Source organism: Halictus rubicundus, chromosome 7 (genome assembly GCF_050948215.1).
Source record: "Halictus rubicundus isolate RS-2024b chromosome 7, iyHalRubi1_principal, whole genome shotgun sequence".
NCBI classification, from domain to species: domain Eukaryota; kingdom Metazoa; phylum Arthropoda; class Insecta; order Hymenoptera; family Halictidae; genus Halictus; species Halictus rubicundus.
In genome coordinates this window covers 5,954,086-5,977,627 of record NC_135155.1, presented here as the reverse complement: position 1 = coordinate 5,977,627, position 23,542 = coordinate 5,954,086, and the positions used below count along the sequence as shown (strand labels likewise).

Sequence of the window (23,542 nt, the reverse complement as noted above, 5' to 3'; positions counted from 1 at the left end):
GTCGCTCATTCGCCTTTTATTACACTTTCTTGGGGGACTATAATTCAAAACTGGTTCTGCCCGTAGGGAGGGGGAACACGGCTAGGGGCCGCGACTCGTAAAAGCCAACTTTTTAGCGTAATCTTCTGGTGAAAAGTAAATAATTATCGCCGCGAGTCGCGCGAATGCGACCGTTTAGCACGGATGAGATCTATCCCGCGATGCGATACACATCTACGCACACATGTGTATACATGTATATATATATATATATATATATATATATATATATATATATATATATATTTCATGGTAAATAATTTCAGCAAAAATTAAGGAGCGTGTTTAGTGACCTCGCGCCAGCAGGAAGCTCCATTAAATTCCATTAAACGCCGTCATCTGCGGGTTCATTAATTCTAATTTATTCTCGAACCTGGTTACGGCGACAGAAATTCTATTTGAATAGAAACGGCGGTGGTGTCCGAAACGAGAAAAAAGTTATATTTTAAATGTAAATACACGGATTTTTACATCGTCATTACGCCGCAGGATCGTTCGAGCTACAAAGCCAGATCTTCGTAGGAGCGCCATTATGTACTTTGTAAAGAAATTGTAACGCGTGACAGTCTTCATTTTTCACACTTAAAGAACCTGGAAGACGAATAAGCAACACAATGCTGCAATGTGATCATGCGCAGAATTTCTTCCACCCTGTTTTTAGTGTTCAAAGATGTTCGGAAATGTTCAATGTAGGGGTGTTAAAGCAGAAGCTTTCGAAAATGAGCCCAAGCAAATGATCGTAAGATTTTTTTCACGAAGTCATAGTTATATAAAACTTAACATTTCTTGGTTAAAAGCGCAAGGAAATGATTTTTGAAAATATTTTTTCTTAAAGTAACTATTCACTAACTTGTTCGGTGGACATTACTTAAATTTTGCGAGGCTTTTCGAGGATGTCAATCAACAAGGATTACAATAAAAAACATTATAGTAGTACTTGAAGACTTTATCTTCACATCCCAGAAGATTCTAGTCAGGTATCATAAATATTTAGATTAAAAAAAATATATATAAAAATTACTTTATCACCACACGAAAATTCTTGATTAACGAAGCAATAAAAAAACAGATTTCACGACTATCGTTTCAAGTATTACTCTGAAACTTTTCCGGCAATTACGAGAACCTAATCTGAAGACGTCCTGAAAATTTCATCAGATTCCGTGGGATAACTTCGCTGTCATAAAATGTTCTGTTTGCATGAGAAAATGCGATGCGTTTCTCTGACGTTGCGAAGCATTTCTGAATCGCTATGTCCCGACGGAGATCGTTCAGAATGCTGCGGATGCATCGGGAAACGTTGGTTTTCTTGGTGCTCGAGAAACACGACAATCCGCAGTGTCTCTAATTGCAATGTACGCGTATCTCTTTGCAGTCGTATCCCGCGCACATGACCGTCGACTCGCAGAAGCAGATCGAGATGCAACGGCTGCAAACGGAGCACTTGAAGCGGCAGCAAGAGCACATCATGCAGCACAACATTCAGGAGCTACAGGCTCAGATGACAAAGAGCCAGCTGAGCATGTCGGGGCCTCAGTCCTTGATGTTCCTGCCGTTTCTCGAACAGCTACGAGGGGTGGCTGTGCAATCGCCTATGCCGCCGCCGTCGGCCACCTCCACCGCCACCACCAACAAACATATCAATTCGATCGCAAACGTACGTAGATCACCGCGATACTGATTTCTCTGTCCCCGTTAGCGATACAATGATAATGCTCCACCTCGCCGGTTTCTACGATTTTCTAATTGTCAGGGATGTTGGTCCAAAATTTTTGGTACATTCGCCCCCTGCCGCAAGATTTTCTCCATTAATTTCCCAGGCCAGAGAGAAAATTTATGCTCATGGTATACAGTGTGTCCCACGAGTTCTCTCTACTTGAATATCTTGGTCATTTCAAACAATACGAGAAAATGTTACGTACAGAAGTTGTAGGGTTTAAGAAACTACACAATATGGTATAGATAATATTCTTGCAAGTGGAGACGTAGAGAAGATATGGAGGTGACCTTTGTTTTTTAAATGGAATGTCCAATTTATTATGCTCGATTTCGATAAATTGGCGCATTCTGAGTCCAAAGGTACTAAAGTGTATTTGTCCTAAAACTTACCGTTGCTGAAATATTTGACTGTTTTCATTCTATTACTTTCATTATGGAACGTATTCAAGAATATGCTCACTACGTCAAACGTAAACATTGGTAGGCTTTCGACGTGTCTCACTATCAGTCAGTTTCTCAGTTACTGAACATCAGATAGTCAATATGATCATTCGAAGAACAATTAGAGATGCTTCTAATTTATGGAGAAAGTACGAGAAACGAAATTGTGGCTCGAAATTTGTACGGTGAAAGATATCCAAACCGCGTATGCTCTTCACACAGGATTTTTGAAAGATTATGTAAAAGGTTAAAAGAAACTGGAAGAAACTGGAAATCTCGCTGTAAGATGAATCGTGAAAAGCCTGTATGTAGTGATGAAGATAATAAAATTAATGTCGTTGCAATGATACATCGTAATCCTCATATCTGTCCACGTCAGATTCAGCGGGAATCTGAAGTCAGCAAAAGTAGTGCCTCGCGAATTCTCACTCGTCACAAATATCATCCGTACCACATTAGCCTTCACCAGAAATGACATGACATGGATTATGTAAATCGTGTTAGATTTTGTGTATCAATCCACTTTTTTTTCTTTTTAATACTATTTACCGATGAGGCTACCTTTACCAGCACCGGGTGTGTTAATTTACATAACGCGCATTATGGTCAGTCCAAAATACTCACTGGCTACGAGAAATTGATCATCAAAGAAGCTGGTTCATTAATGTGTGGTGTGGAATCATAAGGCAACAAATAATTGGGCCTTATTTCATTGACGGCACTTTTACTGGTCGAAAATATGATACGTTCTTAAGAAATACGTTGCCAAGATTATTAGAAAACGTGCCATTAAGCATTCGTCAGACAATGTGGTATCAGCACGATGGATGTCCAACACACTACGCTTGTAGGGTGAGAAGTACACTTAATGAAATATTCCGAAATCGATGGATAGGACGCGGTGGCACTATTTGCTGGCCAGCATGAAGTCCAGATTTAACACCCCTAGATTTTTTCTTGTGGGGAAAAATATTGTGTATCGAGATCTTCGAATATGAAGCAACGAATTATCGCAGCATGTGCTACAATAGACGCTCCAACAATAGGACGTGCAAGAGAATCAAGAGTTCAAAGACTATAACGTTGCGTCGCTGCAAATGGCCGACATTTCGAACATTCTGCATGAAAACAGTCAAATATCTCAGCAACGGTAAGTTTTAGGACAAATACACTTCAGTACTTTTATACTCAGAATACGCCAATCTACCGAAATCGAGTATAAAAAGTTGGACATTCCATTTAAAAAGCAAAGGTGACCTCTATATCTTTTCTTCGCCTCCAGTTGCAAGAATATGTACTTTCTTGAACCCTACAACTTCTGTGAGTAACATTTTCTCGTATTGTTTGAAATGACCAAGATTGACAGGGCTTTTGGGACACACTGTATGTCAACAACACAACGTCCAGGAGACGTACCCGAGCCGTGCTATGTCTACACTCCTCGGCGTCCGAGGCCTCTCGAGTTTCGCGGCCCTTCCCGCGGTGGTGGGGATGATTCCGCGACGTTTATCGTCGACGCCTTGCCGACATATATAGAGAAATCACTGTATCTCCATTTTCCACGATGCTATCGCTTCGACAACAGAAGCATACCGTTTCCACGCGTAGAGGGGCGGACATTTAAAATGAAGGGAATATTTTGTTCCCTTTTGGCCAGTGTTTCGCTGAAACTCGCGACTGCGCGCCACCCGAAAATAACTATGATCGCCGTTGTAGCTGCCCGGGGCGCGGCAGCAAGGTTTTGATAGCGCGGTGTCGCACGTCGCCGCATGGCAATTTGTCGCGCGCGGGCAATTCACGGCCGCGCTCGAAAATAACGGGCGCGGAGGTGAGGGCCGCTAATACTGACTCGGAACTGATGCTGTTTGTTGCAGATGATCGGCACCCACCGGGAAGGCCCGAGCTGGGCGACGGCGCACCTGGCGCAGATGACCACGCAAATGGAGAAGGAGCCGTCGCCGACGCCAATCTCGTCGGCGGTCGCGCCCAGTGCGCCGCCTCTTCAGGACCTCGACGCGCCCCTGAACCTCACCAAGCCGAAGTCCTCGTCCTCGGGGGCCACGGCGTCCTCGTCCTCGCCGGGAAGCGACTCGCATTCGACCGGAGCCGGAAGCAGCGGACAGCAGGAGCAACCGCTCGCTGCGACGGCGCCGAAGCTGTTTCCGCCGGGGCTGCCGATGCCGAGGAATTACTTGTCGACGTTGCCCTATGCTGGCCTGCCGCCCCATCTTAGTTCCCTTTCCTCTCCGAGTGAGTAGCATTTTTGTTAACACTGTACTGGGAGCGTAGAGCCTCTTGTCCAGGAGTCTCTGACGCCTGCAGGGTCTGTACTGTCATTGTTCCTGTATCGCGAGATGATTAAAATAGCACCTGCAGTCCCATCCTAGCGCCTTTTCCTCTCCGAGTGAGTAGAACTTTCTTTTACCCTACATTTGGAAGTCCTGAGTGTCTTACAGGACTCCAGAACCCCTTATAGAAGCCTAGAGACTTTTATAGGCTACTAGCTTTAGACTCCCGACGTTTATGCTTATTTTGCATAATAACCATTGCAGTTGCGATGCGACGTAAGACTGCAAGAAATGAATACAGTGTTTTCTTGATTTTTGCCCACAACACGGGTCTATCCGGGGACATATATCGGCTAGAAAATACTTTCTTTGATACTTTGAAGATCTTCGGCGACCGAGGGAACTCGAGGTTTGGGACACCTCACGGGGTGTACTCCGCGGTGGAGGGGATAGTTCCGGGACTTTTATCGGGTTGATATTCGGGACATATATCGAGAAAAGACTGTACAGTCAAACTTGTTTTTGTGCGGTAGATACGGAAAGAATATTCAGAAACTTCATAAATAGCTGTAACAAATAATGCGGTGAAGAGGAACCGCATAAAAAAAGTCTCACTTAGAAAATATGTCAAAGATTTACGAAAAAGCGAGAAAGTGCTTCCCAAACGAAATAAATAATTAAATTACACATGGAAACATATGAAAAAAGTTTAATTTCTCATTTTAAACATGGAGAAATTTTCGAAATGCACATAATTCAATATTACTCGTCGTAGTCCAAAACGCGCATCTTCTTGTGATGAACTGGTTCAAAATCGCTTTCGTCGCTTGAAGATATTAGAGTTGATTTAGTTTTTGTTACCATGAAGTCAGTGATAAGTTTTTGCGACGACGGCCGCTTGATCAGCTGCTTGTGAACGTCGTGATAGCCGGATATACATGATCGAAGCTCTTTTTGGAATTTCAAACTCCTTTCGGAATTGTTATCTATTTTAAGAAAATGCTTTTCCAATTTGTTGCAAAGCCGGATCCCTGCAGGGGATCCCCATTACAAGGGTGTTATATTAAAAAATCGCATAGAAAAGGACCGCACAAAAACATGTTTGACTGTATGTACAAATTTCCTTCGAAAATTGAATTTCGACTGATTATGCGAGCCTCTCTGGGTATCACAATGATGGCCAAGAGAGGAGGGTTTCCGCGAACCTGTTTTTTCGACGATCCGCGGACACCGGATCCTTATCTTGGAATCGCGTTACGCGTCGTTGATTGTGCTCTTATAATCGGACAGGCAAAAAGAGAGCCGGACACGACGTCGGAGGAACAGGTTTTCTCTCTGTAATGCGAAAGAAGAAGGGGGGGGGGGACGCGGCGGACAATCGAGTAAACGCACGCGTTCGCCAAGATAATTAACCGTTTGTGTCAGATATCCGGTCCCCGTATGCATTCTATGGGCTATTGATCGGATTTTTCGACGGTTCAAACTTAAACGGCGCGCGCGTTGGTTGGTCGCCCGAAAAGGTCACGACAACCGATGCTTCTACTATCGTTCAATGGCCGCCGATGTTTCGTTTTTCTTTTTTTTTTTTTTTCGATCGACCGATCGCGAATTCCGCGAGATCGCCGGACCCCGATTATTAAAATTATTACAATTTCTATGAACGGTCGATCGCAACCGGTTGCCCCGCAGCCTGTTCCGTTCAAACCGCACCGCGAGCTTGTAATCTACGAATCGGAATGATATTTCAGCGACCGAACAGTCGATCCTAAACGCCGGGGCTATCTATTTCGACCGATAATTAATTAACCGTGACGTTTAATCGGCCCGAGTGGTGTTAAATCGTGCCCCAACGTTATCGAACCATTGCGAACCGGGAAATTTGAGGCCGGCCATTTTATGCGACACGGGAAAAATCAATTCTCCCCGTGTAATGGATCGATCGAGATTCTAATCCTAATCAGACGCCTATTCATTTATTTTCTACACCTCCCCTCCCCCTCCACCCCCTCTCTTCATCATAGGGAACTTTATCACTGTAGTCATTAGTATTCCACACCATGGATCAGCTACTGCTCCCAGGGTTGCCTCGGGTAAATTAGCATTTGAAACACTGGAAAACCCCGTGTAACGTGGCGGTTATGCTAGTCGAAATTGCCCTGTTACACGAGATTAAGGAGTAATGGGAAAAATGGATTGAATAAGTGACAGCTGCGGATGTTTGCGCAAAATCTGCTTTGATTGCGAGATACAGGATTCCTACTCTTCCTACTCATTTTAATAAGTCGAAAATAGCGAAACAGTATTTTGAAAATCTTTAAGTATTTTTAAGCAGTTTAGCGATAACAACACACTTTGCTCTGAGAAGCATTTTGCACAACATTTTGCACAAATTGCGAGGAGCATTTCTATCTGATAATCTTTTCTCGAAAAATCTTACGTGGATGCAACGTTTTCATGTGATTTGGTAAACGTTTTTATGAGGGTATCTTCTTTGAATTTCATATTTTCCTCGGCGGAGATTCTTTATTGCTTAATATATACATCTTGGTTTATATTTTCTCGTTTGCACGTTCTCTGAAAGCTTTGATAAATTTCAAAGGAAAGAAGAGTCCTCGCATGAATTTTATGTTTCTTTCAATAAAAAGTGCTTTGTTTGCGTTTTACCGTTTACTTTCTCTTCGGGGATCTTCATAAATTTCGAGCGATGGACCGACGACTCGTACTTTGAAAGTTTCTCTCTTAAATTTGATGCTCCGTTTAATAAAAATTCTTCGCTTCTTACGTTGTGCTTATTTACTTTTTCTCTGAAGAACCTCCCAAACTTTGCAAAATGAACCGACACGTATTTCCACAATGTTTCTCCACGAGTTTCATCGAAGGCCTCTGTCGCTAAAAAATTCTTTATTATAAAAGCTTTTTCGCCAAGAGAAAAGATAAAGATGGGGGAAGCGGAGAGCCGACTCGTGTAAATTTAACCGTGCACTCGTATTACGTACAGTTTTTGATTTACAATGTTTACTCTATACATGTCCCAAATGCTTAAACGTTAAAAGTCCCAGAACTATCCCCACTGCCAAGAAGCTCGAGGGACCTCGAGCAGTGTAAGGTCGCGTTGCTGAGAGAGTAGTATCTCCTAGCCGATATATGTCTAGACCCGTGTTCTGGATATATATCTCATATACAGGGTGGCCCACATAACTCTGAACAGCTCAATATCTCGAAAACTATGCCATCGATTTTAAAGTTCTTAGCCTTAAATTGCATGGAACTGAAGGGCCTTTCTGACTACATAAACGTGAAGTGGCCTCCCTTCCCCTTTAACGGGGGAGGGGAGGTACCTTTGTAATTTTATATGGAACCCCCTATAAAATGTTACATATTTAGATTCTACCGGAAAAAACAAGTCAATTTTGTCTGAAACATTTTTTTGTCAGATACTTCCATGATGAGATATAACAGTTTGAAGTTTCGAGTTGTAGGTACTTGAAGCGCTCGGAAATAGCGTTATGGAATTATACGCGCTTGAGTCCTTTGCTTATTCGTGAAGAAATAAAATGTACTTTAAATTAAATGTTCAAAATGTCCACCACGGGCTTGTAAACATTTATTTACTCGAAACATCAAAGTTGTTCTAACATTTTTTAACATTTCGGGAGTCACTGAAGCGCAAGCGTCACGTATTCTTTGTTTTATATCCTCTTTTGTCGTCGGCGGTTCAAACATAACTTTGTCCTTTACATATCCCCATAAGAAAAAATCTAATGGTGTTAGATCGGGGGATCGAGGAGGCCATTGACGGGGTCCCCCACGACCTATCCATTTGTTCCCAAATATTTCGTTCAAAAATTGCCTGGTGATGATTGCAAAATGTGGAGGAGCGCCGTCTTGTTGGAACCACATTTCTCTTCTAACGTGCAGTGGCACATCTTCCAAAAGCGCAGGCAAATGATTGTTTTAAGAAATCACAATAACTTGCAGATGTTACAGTTTCTTGAAAAAAATAAGATCCAATCACAAAATCTCCTATTAGGCCACACCAAACATTTAAAGACCATCGATGTTGAAAGGGAACACATCGCATCCAATTTGGGTTTTCCACGGCCCAATAATGCAGATTATGTCTATTTACATGCCCTGAATTCATAAAAGTGGCCTCATCGGAAAAAAGTATTTTGCACAAAAAGTCGTTTTCCACAACACCCTGCAGCCACTCACAAAATCTTACGCGGTGATCGTAATCTGCTATCGAAAGCTCTTGTGATAAAACCATGTGATGTGGATGATACTTTTGCCGTTTCAAAATTCGTTGAATTGATGAACGACTAATATGTGATGTTTGTGCAAGTGTACGTTGACTAATATGAGGATTTAATGTAATTGCAGCAAGAATACTGGCACTATTATTTTCATTAGTGACAGCTTTACTAAGCCGCTTTTCTAAATTATGAAATGTTTCTAAATTATGAAGCGCGTATAATTCCATAACGCTATTTCCGAGCGCTTCAAGTACCTACAACTCGAAACTTCAAACTGTTATATCTCATCATGGAAGTATCTGACAAAAAAATGTTTCAGACAAAATTGACTTGTTTTTTCCGGTAGAATCTAAATATGTAACATTTTATAGGGGGTTCCATTTAAAATTACAAAGGTACCTCCCCTCCCCCGTTAAAGGGGAAGGGAGGCCACTTCACGTTTATGTAGTCAGAAAGGCCCTTCAGTTCCATGCAATTTAAGGCTAAGAACTTTAAAATCGATGGCATAGTTTTCGAGATATTGAGCTGTTCAGAGTTATGTGGGCCACCCTGTATATCTCATTTGGATATATAATTCACAGTTTATTGTGAAATGCTCATTCGCCGGACAGGTCAGCCTAGTTCGTCAGGTGCGTTCCTATTTCACAGTGGACGTGTATCTGCAATTTCAGTGGGCAAGGTGATGGCCAAAGACGAGTCCGTTGGACCAGGTGGATCCGTGGCTGCAGCGGCGGTCGCCGCTGTCGAGAAGCATTTCGCGATGCACGGGATTTATGGTCTGCCACCGAGCGCAGGTGCGATGCCGCCGTCACCTCAAACTCAACGACCGATCAAGCATTCTGGTTCCCGGGAGGAGGTTCCGCAGGACGAGCTAGGACAGGACTATCTCTCGACATCTCACAGTATATACATTATTTTCTCCTGTTGTTACCATCTTTCTCTCTCTCTCTCTCTCTCTCTCTCTCTCTCTCTCTCTCTCTCTCTCTCTCTCTCTCTCTCTCTCTCTCTCTTTCTCTTCTCTTATTGTCCCTGATCGGTGGCTTGGCCGTTCGAGTCGCCTTCGAGTTAACTGTAAACCCGAACGAGCCGCGTTTCTTCACCCGTCCGCCGTAACCAGTTCTCTATATAAATTCTTAACGAGCGATCTTCCATTTAATACGCGCCGCGTTCCGATCGTTCCCCGATAATTTCTTCAGGCCCCCTTTCTTCCTCACCCCATTACCGTCCGCAGGCGTTTCGGATAGAGCTCTCTCGCTACTTAGAGCTGTCCGTGTCCGTTACAGGGTGCGCTGAAATCACAAAGTCATACGTCTTTAATCTAATTTTGCCATCCCCTCCCATCCACGATTTAACTCACCAATTTTATTAGGGGTACCCATAAGTAATCAATTATTTTGAAATCTAAAACAAACTTTGTAGTAAATTCAAGTTTTTATTTCTTAATTTATTATATAATCTCCATCATTATCAAGGACAGTTTGTCATCTTTCCTGCAAATTTTCAATCCCCCTCTTACAGAAATCCAGGGTTCGTCAAGCAAAATATGACTCAAGGTGGCTCCTTACATCTTCTATAGAAGTGAATGTTTTATTTCTTAAATAATGATCCAGGGATCTGAAAAGGTGATAGTCAGAGGGAGCAATATCCGATGAGTACAGGGGGTGCGGTAAAACTTCCCATTGCAATTCTTTGATTGTTTCCTGAGTGAGTTTCTCATGCAATTTGCAGTACCTTTTCTGTGGACTAAAGATGCCCTCTTTTTCAATAGTTCTGAATACAGCCGTTGTAATTGCTGAAAATACAACTCAGCAATAACTGTTTCTCTAGGTTTCAACAACTCAAAGTGAATTATGCCACGACAGTCCCACCAAATGCAGAGTAACACCTTTCTAAGTGATGAGCTAGGTTTAGGGGTTGATATTGCGGTTTGATTTGCAGAAAGCCATTGCTTGAAACGCGTTATGTTATCATAAAGAATCCATTTTTCATCTCCGGTAACGATTCTGCTAAGAAACGGATCTCGACGAAATCTGGATAGCAATGAAGTGCAAATTGATGCGGTACCCATATTCCTTGCCTATATGCCTCTCCCATTTCGTGTAGGTGCCTTTGTATAGTTGACCATGTGGACCCAAGGCTTCTCGATAATTCTTGCGTACTTAATTTTGGATCAGCTTCCACTAGAGATTTTAGGGTGTCATTATCAAATTCAACCGGTCGTCCACTTCGAGGCCTGTCAGAGAGATCATAATCGCCAGCAGCAAACCTTCTGAACCAACGTTGACACTTGTTGACCTTCAATACATCTCCATAAACATCTCAAATTTTCTTTGTTGTCACCGCTGCATTAAATCCCGCATGAAAATGAAAAAGTATGCAATGTCGAATATGATCCTCGGAAGGTACGGACGCCGCCATTTTATTACAGGGTTGCAAAAAAAATTATACTTTTTAGAATATTTTGAACACAGGCTGCTTTACCGAGATCGGTACAGAACTAAAGGCAAAACAAATTCTTTGCAAATAATTGATTACTTATGGGTACCCCTAATATTAGAACTTCTTTGTTCTCCGAATTTTCGACGGTTTGACGTCGTGAGCACTCACAGGATTGGGCAGGCTGAAATACAAAAAACTTGTTTAGCGATTTTCAAAGCAGCCATTTCGACATAGAGATATTTTTCCTATTCCAAAAGATTGCTTTATTGTTACTAAAAATTTTGATAACATTTAAGCATACATTCCCGGTCTTCAAAACCTCCCTAAGACATATTATTGGACAGCGGATCTCTATACAAAATAAAAATTTTATAAATCGACACACGATTGACTAAAGCAAATGCGGTTCTAGTGGAGCATAGATTAAAACATGAAGGACATGTCGCAAGGGTTGAATTGACTTGAACTTCGTTATTTTGGCGCACCCTACAAGCATACACTCCAGTTCCGACACGAACGTGTTCGTCAGTCGCAGCGTAATTTCTAACGAACCACGATATTCTGAAATTACAGTGTGGCGGGAGCCGGGTTACAAGGTACCGGAAGACATAACGGAAAAAGGTAAGCATGTCTGGTGACGATCCGTCGCGTCTCCGTCGGGCTGACGTTACCGCTTTTGTTCCCCGAGCGCCGGCCTTCTCACGGGGAACTGTCTACGATATATGGGCTAACGTTTCTTCCTCTTCTCTCTGTGTTTAGCGAAAATGGTGAGACAGCAGAAAAGGGAGAGCGAGAACAAGCCACATATCAAGCGGCCTATGAACGCGTTCATGGTGTGGGCCAAGGACGAGCGGAGGAAAATATTGAAGGCTTGCCCGGATATGCATAACTCGAACATATCCAAAATACTCGGTGAGCATTCGCCATGTTACGTTCTGTCATTCGAGAGTCATTTCCGTTCGTAACACTAGAACTACCGAGCCCTAAACGCGACTTAGACTTATCCCTTTATAATAACAGCAAGATTGAATTTGCTCAGGTTTCATACGATTTTTATGGTAACATGTACTCCAAAGAAGAGATATGTTAAACAATTTCTCGTGAAAACGTTTTCATAGTTTCAGTAATCGTGAAAGGAGAAATCATCCACCAGTCATTTTGACTGGTTCGGTAGTTCTAGTGTTAATGTCCTATAATTAAAAAGCAATCGTCATTGTTAACCTCTGACTTGTAGACATATCAAGTTTCTTTAACTTCTAAGTAAATTATGTAGTCCAAGATATCTGAGAAAATTTATAAAAAATTTTAGAATGGTCCTAATATGATCCTTCCGAGTAAACACTTTACCACTTAAGGGTAGCACAAGGTTACGATTTTTGAAGGGAAAATAATTTGAATTTAAAATAGTATCTTACGCGAATAAAGTAGTTGAATTTTCTTACACAGATAGAGAAAGTATTGAACAAATTTTGTTCCAAACTTTCCCCTCATTTCTCTCTGTAAATTCAACCCCTTTCGCGACCTGTACCACCCGTTTCGAGGGAGCCTATATTCGCGTGGTATGCCTGTGTTGGTAATTGGTGCAACTTATGTTGTTCGTTTCCAAAATCTGTCATAACTTTTTTGGTCTCCGTTCAATTCTTCGACAGCGTTGCCCGGGTCTACTTTTACCCACAGTATTGAAACTCGAATGTTCGTTGTTGCAAATGCGTAAGGGTGTCTGTGATTGCGGGTGAAGCTTGAAAAACTTGACTTTCGGCGACGAAAAGCGGGTTCCTGGCGGGCCGTGCAACGCCGACGTGACCATCGCGGAATCGGCAGCATCAACAATTAAGCTCCCACCGCTTCCCACACTGTCACTCAATCCTCTATTCGTATTACAGGTGCCCGGTGGAAAGCGATGTCGAATTCCGAGAAACAGCCATACTACGAGGAGCAATCGCGACTATCAAAGTTGCACATGGAGAAGCACCCGGACTACAGGTACCGGCCACGGCCGAAACGCACCTGCATCGTGGACGGGAAGAAGATGCGGATCTCCGAGTACAAGTCGCTGATGCGGCAGAGACGGCAGGAAATGAGGCAGCTCTGGTGTCGGGACAGCGGCCCGGAGATGGGTTTCCTTTCGCCGGTGGGCTCGGACATGAGCTCGCAGCACCATCCGGGTACGGGAGCGGGTCCATCGGGCCGACCCTCGGTCTCTCCGCCGGCGACGATGTTGAACGGAGGGGCAGCGGGTCCGAGCTCGGATCATCCGTCGTTCTACTACCCGCAGGACAGCCTGTCGCCATCGGACATGATGAACTTCTCGCCGGAGAACTCCGGGTCGATCGGCGGGTACGACGCCAGTCCGCGGCACCACGACGAGGATTGAACCGCGGCTCCGGGTCAGCCAGCATGGCCGCCCGGAGCATCATCGTCCTCATCATCCGCCTCGAGACTCGGCCACGAGTTGTTCTGGTAACAGCCGGGTCCTCCGAATTCAGAGAATCGACGAGGTACCCGAGCGTACCCGCAATATCCAGTCGCCGGGAGGAACGTTCTCGAAGAGTGACCGACCGTTTACGAAGCCTCGCTCGCGAGAGGTTGTGATATAACGATTTATTTCTGTGCCATCGTACGACCCGGAGCACTGCTTCCTGGACCCGGTGTCGCCTAACCGGCACGACCCGCTCTCCGGGGATCGTCGAGAGAATATCCTCGGGCCGCCATCTCTTGGGACAATGATCGGTCAGATGGTCAAGAGACTCCGAAGGTACACAGTGATCCCGACGCGACCTCCCGTGCTAGCTACCCGCCGTGAAGGGGGAGGGTCGTCGCAAAGTGTTGGTCCAACAGGCGACACGCGGTGCTTCTGTTCTTCTGTGTAATCAAAATCGCCGCGAGTGAACGCGGCGGAATCCGCGAACGACATGGTCTGATAGGTACTTTTTTTTTCTAGATACGAACCCGGTGTGTCCGGTGGTCGGCTACACGTATCGCGCGTACGCTTCTCGCGGGGTGTTGAACCGAGCGCGAGCCTAGGATTATAATATAAATAAATGAATGAATAAATAAATGAATACAAAAATATATATATACACACACACACGTATATATATATATACATGTACACATACCTGATTTCTCGTAAGACTGCCATGTGTGTCACGTGTGAGCGCGCCGGACTCGACTTGATCGCGTCTCGAAGCCGCCTGAAAGCACACCGATGATCGTGAGATCGTGACACGTATGTATATGTATTCGTTACTGTATGTACATGTATGTGCGGGGTACGGTGCGCGGCCAAAAAAAAACGTCTTGTTCCTATTCCTTCTAGTGCGTGTGTGTGTGTGCGTGTGTGTCTGCGCGCGCGCGCGCGTGTGCGAGAAAAGAGAAGCTGATCGTTGGCGTTTCCGCGCGTTTCCCATGATGAACAAGGGCAACGTCTGGAGCGGGGGTGACCGCGGATGGCCCCAGGGGGCGCTGTGCTGGCCTGGAGCCGTTGTGACCGGCGAGACCACGCCCACTCCGAGCGTAGTAGGCGGGGAGTGCTTCTGCCACGTCCCCCTCCACGATCGATCCATTGCCCCTTGGGGCGATCCAGGGCGCTTCGGGAGAGAAAAACTCTCGTCCACACCTGCTCCGGACCGTATTTTTTCCGTATTGTCACGCTATCACTGTATTCGCACCAAAATGGCGGGCGGGGGAGGGGCCAGAAAGCGAGAGGAATCGAAAAATCACTCGATAGTACTTATAGTATTTTCGTCGTTAATTTATTCACCCTAATCGTAACGAGCGGGTCGAGGCGGGATCGATTGGTCGCTGAAAATCATTCGATGGTCGCTGATGAAGGTTTCCCGGCGACCAATGGAGCTCGCATGATTGAGCGAATCAAGAAAAGAGAACCAGAGGACAACGAGAAGCCATTGAAGGTCGGTTAATCGATTAACCGTTTGAATAGGTTTAGGGGAGCGGGAATAGGGGCACGCGCGACGTCGATTTTTAGTACAATGTTGCTTAGAGGGGAGAATCTTCTCTTGGAAATTTTCGGGGATCAGCGTTATTTATTGAACGGGCACGATCGAAATTCGAACGAGACGTTGCCGTTTTGTTTTGTTTTTTGTCGGACGTCCGGGCAACTGTTGCGTTTTCATCCCGTTTCGTCGAGTCTGGGGGAGACTTATTCGGTGAACATGGTCGCCATGTGAGCTCGGTGCTAGGGGAAACAAGGGGCGAGCACCGCGATTACTATACCGCGGTGACGACGCGCATAGTGTCTCGCGATATCGAGGGAGCGTGTGTGTAATCGAACGGCAAAGATTGGGAGCTCGATGTGATAATATTTATGTGCCAAATAGCGTTTTCGCGGGCCGGTGGCGGCTCCGGGTGCAAATCAAGAGAGAAAAAGAGAAACAGAGAGAGAGAGAGAGAGAGAGAGAGAGAGAGAGAGAGAGAGAGAATGCGTGAGAGTGAGCAAGGCCATCCGGTTCCGGGTCGCGGCGGAAGTTGGCTCGACGTGAATAGAGAACACGATATAACTTTTGCGTCTCTCCTTTTTTCACCGTTTCGTTTTTTGTTATTTATATATATTGTAATCAGTGCAATTCTATACAAGGTACCTAATATAATTTTATAAAGAGAGCCAGTATCCTCGATGCATCTGCGCCCGCGTGTGTCTTCGGGCCGGTTCGGTTCAAACCACGACTAGCGGCGGACACGATAATAGCTTAATGTTGATATAATAATTTATTTTATGTATATACATGGATTTGTACAATTGTGTCGGCGGTGAAGCTCGTCGATCAGAACGGCCCGATGCAAGGAGAGAAAAAAGAAAGAAATGAAACACGTGTCGATACTAATTAAATGTACAGTGTAACTATATTGTGATGTATCCGCGTAGCGACATTAATACGATGTAATTATATCCCCCTCCCGAGAGACGAGGACACCGTAGGTTTAAACGATGTTACAAATTGCGATTTGCATAATTTCTTATTTTTCATGGTCATTATTATCGTCTATCGATTATCCTTTAAACTTTTATTATTAACTGTCATCCGTTTTATTTTTTAGTAACTATTATTATTCGCTATTCTTACGATTATTTTTCTCTCTTTTCTTTCTGTTCCTTCGACTTCTCATTTCTTTATTTAATCCTTATTATTGATAGCAATAGAGGTTGTACGTGCCAGTTCAGACGACGTCGACGACGACGATGACGACGAAGTTCGTTGATCGTTTGCGCGCTCGAATACTCAAATTTTCGCGTCATTTCGTGTCGTTCACGCAATCGGACACTTTCTGTCACATTGTGTTCGAAACCGCCTCCTCGGAAACCAGAAACGCATACCTACACCGGAAACTATACTGCATCCTCTCGAATATTCCATCAGCAACTTTTTCCATCCTCTTCGTAACCTGTTCGATTCGTGATCCAGTCGTATTCGGTCCGCCAGCGAAACTGTAACGATCTATCAATTAGTATAGAGTCCAAAAAGGATCCAAGTATACGTCTCATTATCGGTCAACCTGAGGCAGTGAAAAACAATTAGATTCGTTCATGAAAGAAAATGAATTCACTGTACCTATTCACTTTAACTATTGGGGTCTTAATAATCGTTAAGTAAAGAAACATTAAAAATGTAACAATTTCGTTCGAAAAATACAAAGTCATCTTAAGTAGCACAGTTTAAAGAAGCAATAAAAATATAAACGTAGAATGTTTAGTTTTTTTATCAATCTTTGAATAATCATTTCTGTTATTGTTGTTAGAGGACATTTTGGGCAAAATGCTCTGATGTGTTATTTAAAAGAGCCCCTCTAAGCTTCTTTTACAAGCACTTCAATCATCAAGAATGTTATTTTGTCCTTTTAGTAGGCAAAGTAATTTAAAAAACGTTTCTAAAACGATCCCCCAAATAACGAAAGAAAAATGAAAGAAACTTTACTTTAACTACTACTTATCGTGTAGGGTCTTATTAAACTGATCCTTTCTTGGACTCTCGATTTCCTCGACCGAAAACCGCATTGTTTGCAATTGTGCCATATCTCCGTGACCACCAATTCGACGGGAAAAAATTCGGAATCGCGTGCGTAGACTCGGCCTGTGTCTTCCTCGTGCAATTCTCTCGAAATTTGCTCACCGCGGTGTTTGCTTTAGAATATAATCTCAGTTCTGCATTCCACGGATCGCGATCCGGCGATCTCCCGAAGATCGTTCGAAGATCGATTTCCCTTTCCGCGAAATTCTAGCGCGAGTTACCCTCTGTCCCTCTTTTGTTCTCCTCTGTATTCTTTCTCCAATCCCTTCGTTCTTTTCGATTCGTTTCCCCCATTTTTTTCATTCTTTCGTTCTCGTAGAGACAAATCGTTTTCGGCGATCATCTCGACGCACTTCTCGCCTGTGCATATTCGATATCGGCTCTTGAGAAACGCAAAACCAGCGCGAATGCGAACTGTACGAATAGTAAATTGTAAAACGACTACATAAACTAATATTAATAGTATATCTAACGTAACAAGCAAAAAAAAAAAAGAATGGTGAACACTAACATCCAATCTCAATATTCCAAGAATTCACTTCATTTACATGTACGTTGTTGTTAATGGTATGAACAAAAAAAAAAGTATAATAAAAGTAACGCTTTACCGAAATTCAATCTTAGTTTTAGGTATACAACGTTATTTCTAGAAGAAACTTGTATGTACGTGCCGTGTACATAGTTTATCCATTAAACGGTGAACATGAGGGAAGAACAAAAGGATAATCGAGAAAGAGATATCTAGCGTATGTGTGTGTATGCGCGTGTGTGAACGATTCCGATCGAGAGAGAGAGAGAGAGAGAGAGAGAGAGAGAGAGAAAGTATAGAAATCAGTCAAAATGCATGTTTGAACGCGATTACATTCTCGCGATCGTCTCATCACTACCGTCAGCCAGCGCGTGTGTTAATTAATCGGTGTCGATAGCGTACAATCAAAATGTTGTATATTTAAGATCGGTGAGACTGTAACTGTACCACGGTTATTCGCTTTTCAATTTCCACGATCGACGAGCATGCTCGAACGGGAGTCTGTTTCCGGTAGTGCTAAGACGAGCGTAAAACAAGCATATAATAGGAACAAAGGGAAAATCATACTTGGTAGTAAATCGCGTAACATTGGCACAGGCGGCACACCGCGGACATTATGATATTAACCGATCATTCTGTGGGAATTATACGTTCTCTAGGTGAATCCCTTCCCCCGATAGCATTTTCGCAGTGTTCGACTTATTTCACTGATCCATAAGGCACCTTAAGCTGGCTGTGATTCATAACTCTAACGATTGTTTCTTTCTAATCCACGACTAACACGCCCTCCCCATTGTTCATACCGCATACATCAAAATATATGATTGTAGTAATTAATACGGATACCATCGACAAACGCGAACGTCTTCTTCGGCGGTGTGCGCGTGCACTCCCAAGATCATTTTCCCTGATAGATAGCGACATCAAATGCACTGTATCACATAGAAGAGCAGCACTATTATAAACATAGATATATGATTATATTTATTATAATAATTTGAGAGTTAGGTATTCTTTGTTGTTTGTATTTTACAAGCGTAACCATTATTATACATAAATAAATAACTATATAAATGAATGAAACCTCACGCCTCCATTCTTTCGTAAAAATTCCCTCCCATAGACTATCGTGCCCATTTATTCAGTGATAACGCAAATACATTGTCAGTAGAAAGAGCGTGTCGTCGATTTGCAACTCGGTCACGCCCAGTTTCTTTATCGTGCTTTGAACCTTCTCCAATTGTTGCTTCTCCGACGGTGTCATTAATTCGGCAATCTAGAAAAATTCCAAAATAGTATATCATTGTACAGTGAACAATTACAATTAAATTTCCGTGGTATCATTTATAAAAATGGAAGTTAAACAGAAGTTCATTTTATTTCTCTCGTGAACATCCACAATTTATGTGGTTACATGTATCTAGATAGGTGAAAAGATCAATTTTTTAAATGTTTATGCGAAAGTGAATACTGAATAAAATATAATTATATATAAAATGAAAGTTCACAAACTTAATTCTGCTTTTATTGTTCCTGCGTGTATACTAATCAGCATACAATCACAACGGAACTAGTGTAGCATAATTATGTATGCAACCCCGTAATCACAGTATAATTGAAACGGAATAAGTACCTCCGCCAGTTGTTCCTCAGTGGCGCCATGCTCTTTTAGATTGCTTGTTAAGGTCTGCATCCGTAACTGTTTATCTATCATTCGTTTATTACTGGTTACCTCGTACTCCCGTCTGTGCATAGTATTGTACAGTGCGTGGTAACAATGTTCCACCACCATACGAACGACTAGATTCAAATCAATGTGGAACAAGAAGAACGTTTTCATTGGTGCAGTCGATACACCGGCTTTTTTAATTTCCTGCATCTGCAGGTAGTTCTCTTGTAGCAATGTATATGTTAAATGTTTAGCCTCTTTCGCTGGAATCATGGCTAGTTGCTGGATTTGTTCTTGCTCGATGTATTTCCTGTCACGGACTAACCTGTGGTACATGAAATATTCAATGTATCTATAACAAGATCCATAATGTATCTAGAAATTTCAGTTTCTATTATTCACTCGATTTTGCAATTTTAACTTTATTATATTATAATGAGTCTAATTAATGAAAATTTCATAATAACAAATATAGTAAATACACCGCTGATCTTTGTACACTTATGGTACATGCATTAAATTAATTTATGAAAATGAGAATCTGCATAAACAACTACAGCCTGGTATTAAATGTAACATACCTAAAAATTCTAGCTGCCTTTGAACCGAATCTCTCCATCACAATATTCTCTAACGTGGCCCATGCTAACTGATGGAAAGCTTCCTTCATGTTAACGCTGTATTGGCCTCCTCCGGAATCACCAACTCGTTTCAGAAATTGACTAGTGTCTTTCTCTAAAATAAAATACTTATCATAGTACAATTTAACATTCTGTACTGAGCCTGAGTACAATATTTGCACCGAAAGTGAACAACTTCGATACTGTAGAGAATCACTGATCGTGTACAGTAAAAAAGAAAGAGACTTTAGGAATCAAAGCTAATTTTGTAATTTCAAATTGTTCACTGGAGGTGTGCGAGAACCCGAAAACGGCGGTTACTTAGTTCTCGGGAATAGTCCAGATATATTCGAGAACCAGTTCCGATCCCGAATAAAATTATCGATTCGACATTTTCAGGTTGTCGCACATCCCTACTGTTTACACTTGTAGTCCTTACCAATGAGACGCAAGTACTGGTCAAGGTGCTGAGAGAGTACCGGGTAATTAATTTTTCTGACCGCATCTTTAATCTCAGTAAGAGGTATCGGGTTGGACGTGTCTGCCCACGAAGCTGTCCGCAAGTACATAAGGAAAAGCAGTTGCCTCATCAATTCTGCTGCATTCTCATCCAGTCTGTTGCGCATAGCTGATATAATAATTTGATCCCTATAGATTATATTGCAAGTTCCTTACATGTCTTATATTTATTGGAATTCTTGTTAGTCTTACCTAAGGTCCTGGGTGAAACGATCGAAATTCACTTTCCAATAAATTTTATTGTCCCCAGCATCCGCTTTCTCTCCCTTAATTTTTTTATTAATTGCAGGAAACTTAAGATCTGGTAAACTGAAATCTGGTTTCTCGACGGCTGCTTCTTCAGGTAGTTCTGAGTATAAACTGTGTAAGAGAAACTGATTTTTTACTAGCAGTTCGAATTTGTCTTTCAGTTCTGGAATTGATGGTCGTAAGTCGGCTGAAAGTTAATTGTTACATGAGTATACTTGATAAAGAAGCTTTCTATGTTTATTTATAGTGGTATTTTCATTAGAAAGTCAAGCTTACATACAAGGTGATTGTTCGATCCTTTTATACATTTTCACAATGACATCAGAAGCAGTAATATAGCCAGCTTTTAATACTTCTTCTAACATCATTTCTGCTATATCTTCACACACTGTTTTCACAAAAAACATATACCTATTGACAGTAAAATAGCCAATGTGTAAAAACATTATTTTGCAAGATAGTTTTAATATAAGCATGGAGACATTGTTACCTTGAGTACCTAAGGATCATTATGATCCTTTCATAATTTAAGGTATACTCCATTCCTCTTTCATTTTGTCGAGGTATTACTATATCGTGTTTAATTAACACACATAACGCTTCCTTTATCTGGAAAGAGTGTTTATTGAACAAGAGTTTTATTAATAGTTATTTCAAAGTTTATATATTTCGCAAGAAGACACCTAAAATAATCTCATAATAATAGATAGCTGTTTTTTCCATGTTTATATGTAATGTAAGCAACAATAGGAATAAGATGTGCATCTATTATTACTGTGGTTAATTTTCCGTAAAATAGGTTATGATTTGTATATTTTTACCTTCGTTAAAGGTAGATGGGTTGTGTAACGAATTAAATTTATTGGTTTCGTACCATGTTTCATTAAATCATCACCTACAGTTTGAACAATCGGTCCAAAGTGTTCGTGTAAAATGGAAGAACACAATCTCTTGCACATTGTCGACATGCTGGTACAAAACTTATTCAATTCAAATGTAAATAATTTACAGCATTTACAGATGACACCTGAAATAAATTGTATACATAAAACGATCTATTAAATGCATCACGGTTTGTTTACATATAACCTCTTACGAACGTATAAAAATGAATAAGAATCTTATCCTTGTAACATTGAAGCAGATATTCTCAATTATTTAACGAGTGCACTTTATGAATTATTTACACTGTTATGTTACACATTTTTAAATAATAATCGCATTGATTATTAAACTCGTAAACCGGAGATCCATGTGGTTACGCAGATTGTTACCTATAGTTGGCAATGTCGCCGGAAGAGGGGAGGGTGTACGAATTGAGGGGAAAAAGTTACCCTCTCTCTGTCAGTATTGGAGTATGCATAACAGAGACGAAACGTGTCACGTGACGTGTGATGGAAGCGTGGGGAATAGCGGGGTAGAAGGGGAAATTAGAGTGGGGGAACAAGTCTTGATCTCGTGACTCTGATAGTTGGTGCCAAATAAGAAGGAACCTGGCAAAGGACGAATTTAAGTCTTTTATGCGCATATGACAACAACGGGATTCGTTCATTGGCTAATCCCCTACTCACGCTCCTATGACCGCGCATCTCTTCTGCGTCGAAACGCTAGTTGTTGATAATACCATGTGTTCGTAGCGTTCACAGAGATATGGTTTGAGAGGATAAGACGATACAAATTACAAATTACTTGTCTCCCGGTATATGAATATTCATGACGTTGTTGATGATTGAGTGGGGGAGCTGAGACTTTGCAACAAGGCTACTCCACAACGGACATGCGCGAAATAGGTTCCTTCTTATTTGGCACCAACTATAGCCGGTTCAACTCACGTCATTGATCTATATAATCATATAGATCAGTAGACTCACGCAGAAGTTTAGGTGCCCCCGGTATAGTGCTACACCAAGCGGCCATTGGCATGATTAGTTTGACTATAAACAGAGAGGATAGAAGAGTGCTCACGCCCAGGTTTTCGGCGTTCCCGATATAGTGCTGACATCTGCTCAGCATGGAACAGAACCGGGCAGCGTTTAGCATGTAACACAACCAGGGCAGCTTTTAACAGGGAACAGAATCTCGACAGCTTAGCGTGTAACACAACCTGGGCAGCTTTTAGCAACTCAGCTAAAAGGTAAAAACTGGTAAAAAGGCCCAGCTAAACACTATGATCGTCGCAAAAAACTGTTCTTCTTGGTATTATGGATGGTATTTATTTGTAAAAGAGTGCAATGCAGCCCATAAAAAATTAATAGAACGACGAAATAAAGAGTAAGCTAGAATGTTTTCGTGTAAAATTATTTTTAAATAGTTCAAATATGTTTCTAAAGTCATCTAGTAAAAATCCTATGGTGCGGAGGTGGAAAAAATATTTATTCACGAAAGAAAATTTTTTTAATTCATAATAACTGTAGCTAAATATATGAAAAAATTTAAGATAGTGTTGATGACAATAGCTTATTATAAAATTAATGTTCAGGATGGTCGCTTTTAAACTTCGATATGAAATCTGTATTTGTCCGAATTTTTCCGGGTTTTCCATTTTTTACAACTAGAGTTTGCAACTACAAAATTGGAAAAAATAAAATACGTATCATATTACAATTAATATTATACTTAATTTATATTAATTGTAGATTTTGTATATAAGATTTATATGTTACTTTTATATTTCATATAAAACAATTAAGCTATACGTAAAAAATCCTGGTTAAAAAAATAATGTGCGTTCTGTTCTCTGCTAAAAGC

The 23,542-nt window shown here is 41.9% G+C and overlaps 2 protein-coding genes and 1 long non-coding RNA gene across 4 annotated transcripts in view; 1 reads left to right on the top strand and 2 right to left on the bottom strand.

Annotated features, from left to right (window-relative positions):
* Window positions 1–14,103, top strand: part of Sox102f (transcription factor Sox102F) — a 139,638-nt gene extending 125,535 nt beyond the window's left edge. Inside the window, exons 4-9 of the mRNA XM_076790542.1 lie at window positions 1,415–1,696; window positions 4,074–4,449; window positions 9,415–9,645; window positions 11,756–11,803; window positions 11,942–12,094; window positions 13,066–14,103. Of these exons, the coding sequence (XP_076646657.1) occupies window positions 1,415–1,696; window positions 4,074–4,449; window positions 9,415–9,645; window positions 11,756–11,803; window positions 11,942–12,094; window positions 13,066–13,556 (1,581 nt within the window). The 3' untranslated portion in view covers window positions 13,557–14,103. The remainder of the gene's footprint in view (window positions 1–1,414; window positions 1,697–4,073; window positions 4,450–9,414; window positions 9,646–11,755; window positions 11,804–11,941; window positions 12,095–13,065) is intronic.
* A 1,625-nt stretch (window positions 14,104–15,728) lies between these two features.
* Window positions 15,729–18,687, bottom strand: LOC143355460 (uncharacterized). Its single transcript, XR_013082513.1, has 2 exons — window positions 18,584–18,687; window positions 15,729–16,628 (listed from the first exon to the last, which is right to left on the bottom strand). It is a non-coding gene; the product is annotated as an uncharacterized LOC143355460 (long non-coding RNA).
* On the bottom strand, window positions 15,729–22,069 carry Polr3c (RNA polymerase III subunit C). Of its 2 annotated transcripts, XM_076790267.1 has the most exons (9): window positions 21,895–22,069; window positions 21,616–21,821; window positions 21,285–21,403; window positions 21,075–21,205; window positions 20,738–20,981; window positions 20,466–20,674; window positions 19,988–20,141; window positions 19,371–19,731; window positions 15,729–19,013 (listed from the first exon to the last, which is right to left on the bottom strand). In XM_076790267.1, exons 2-9 carry the CDS (start codon window positions 21,760–21,762, stop codon window positions 18,879–18,881), a joined length of 1,500 nt encoding a protein of 499 aa, XP_076646382.1. In that variant the 5' UTR covers window positions 21,763–21,821; window positions 21,895–22,069; the 3' UTR covers window positions 15,729–18,878. The 2 variants fall into 2 exon arrangements, with proteins under 2 accessions (XP_076646382.1, XP_076646383.1); XM_076790268.1 differs by lacking the exon at window positions 21,895–22,069 and having other exon boundaries at window positions 21,669–21,779.
* Between the last annotated feature and the right edge of the window lie 1,473 nt (window positions 22,070–23,542).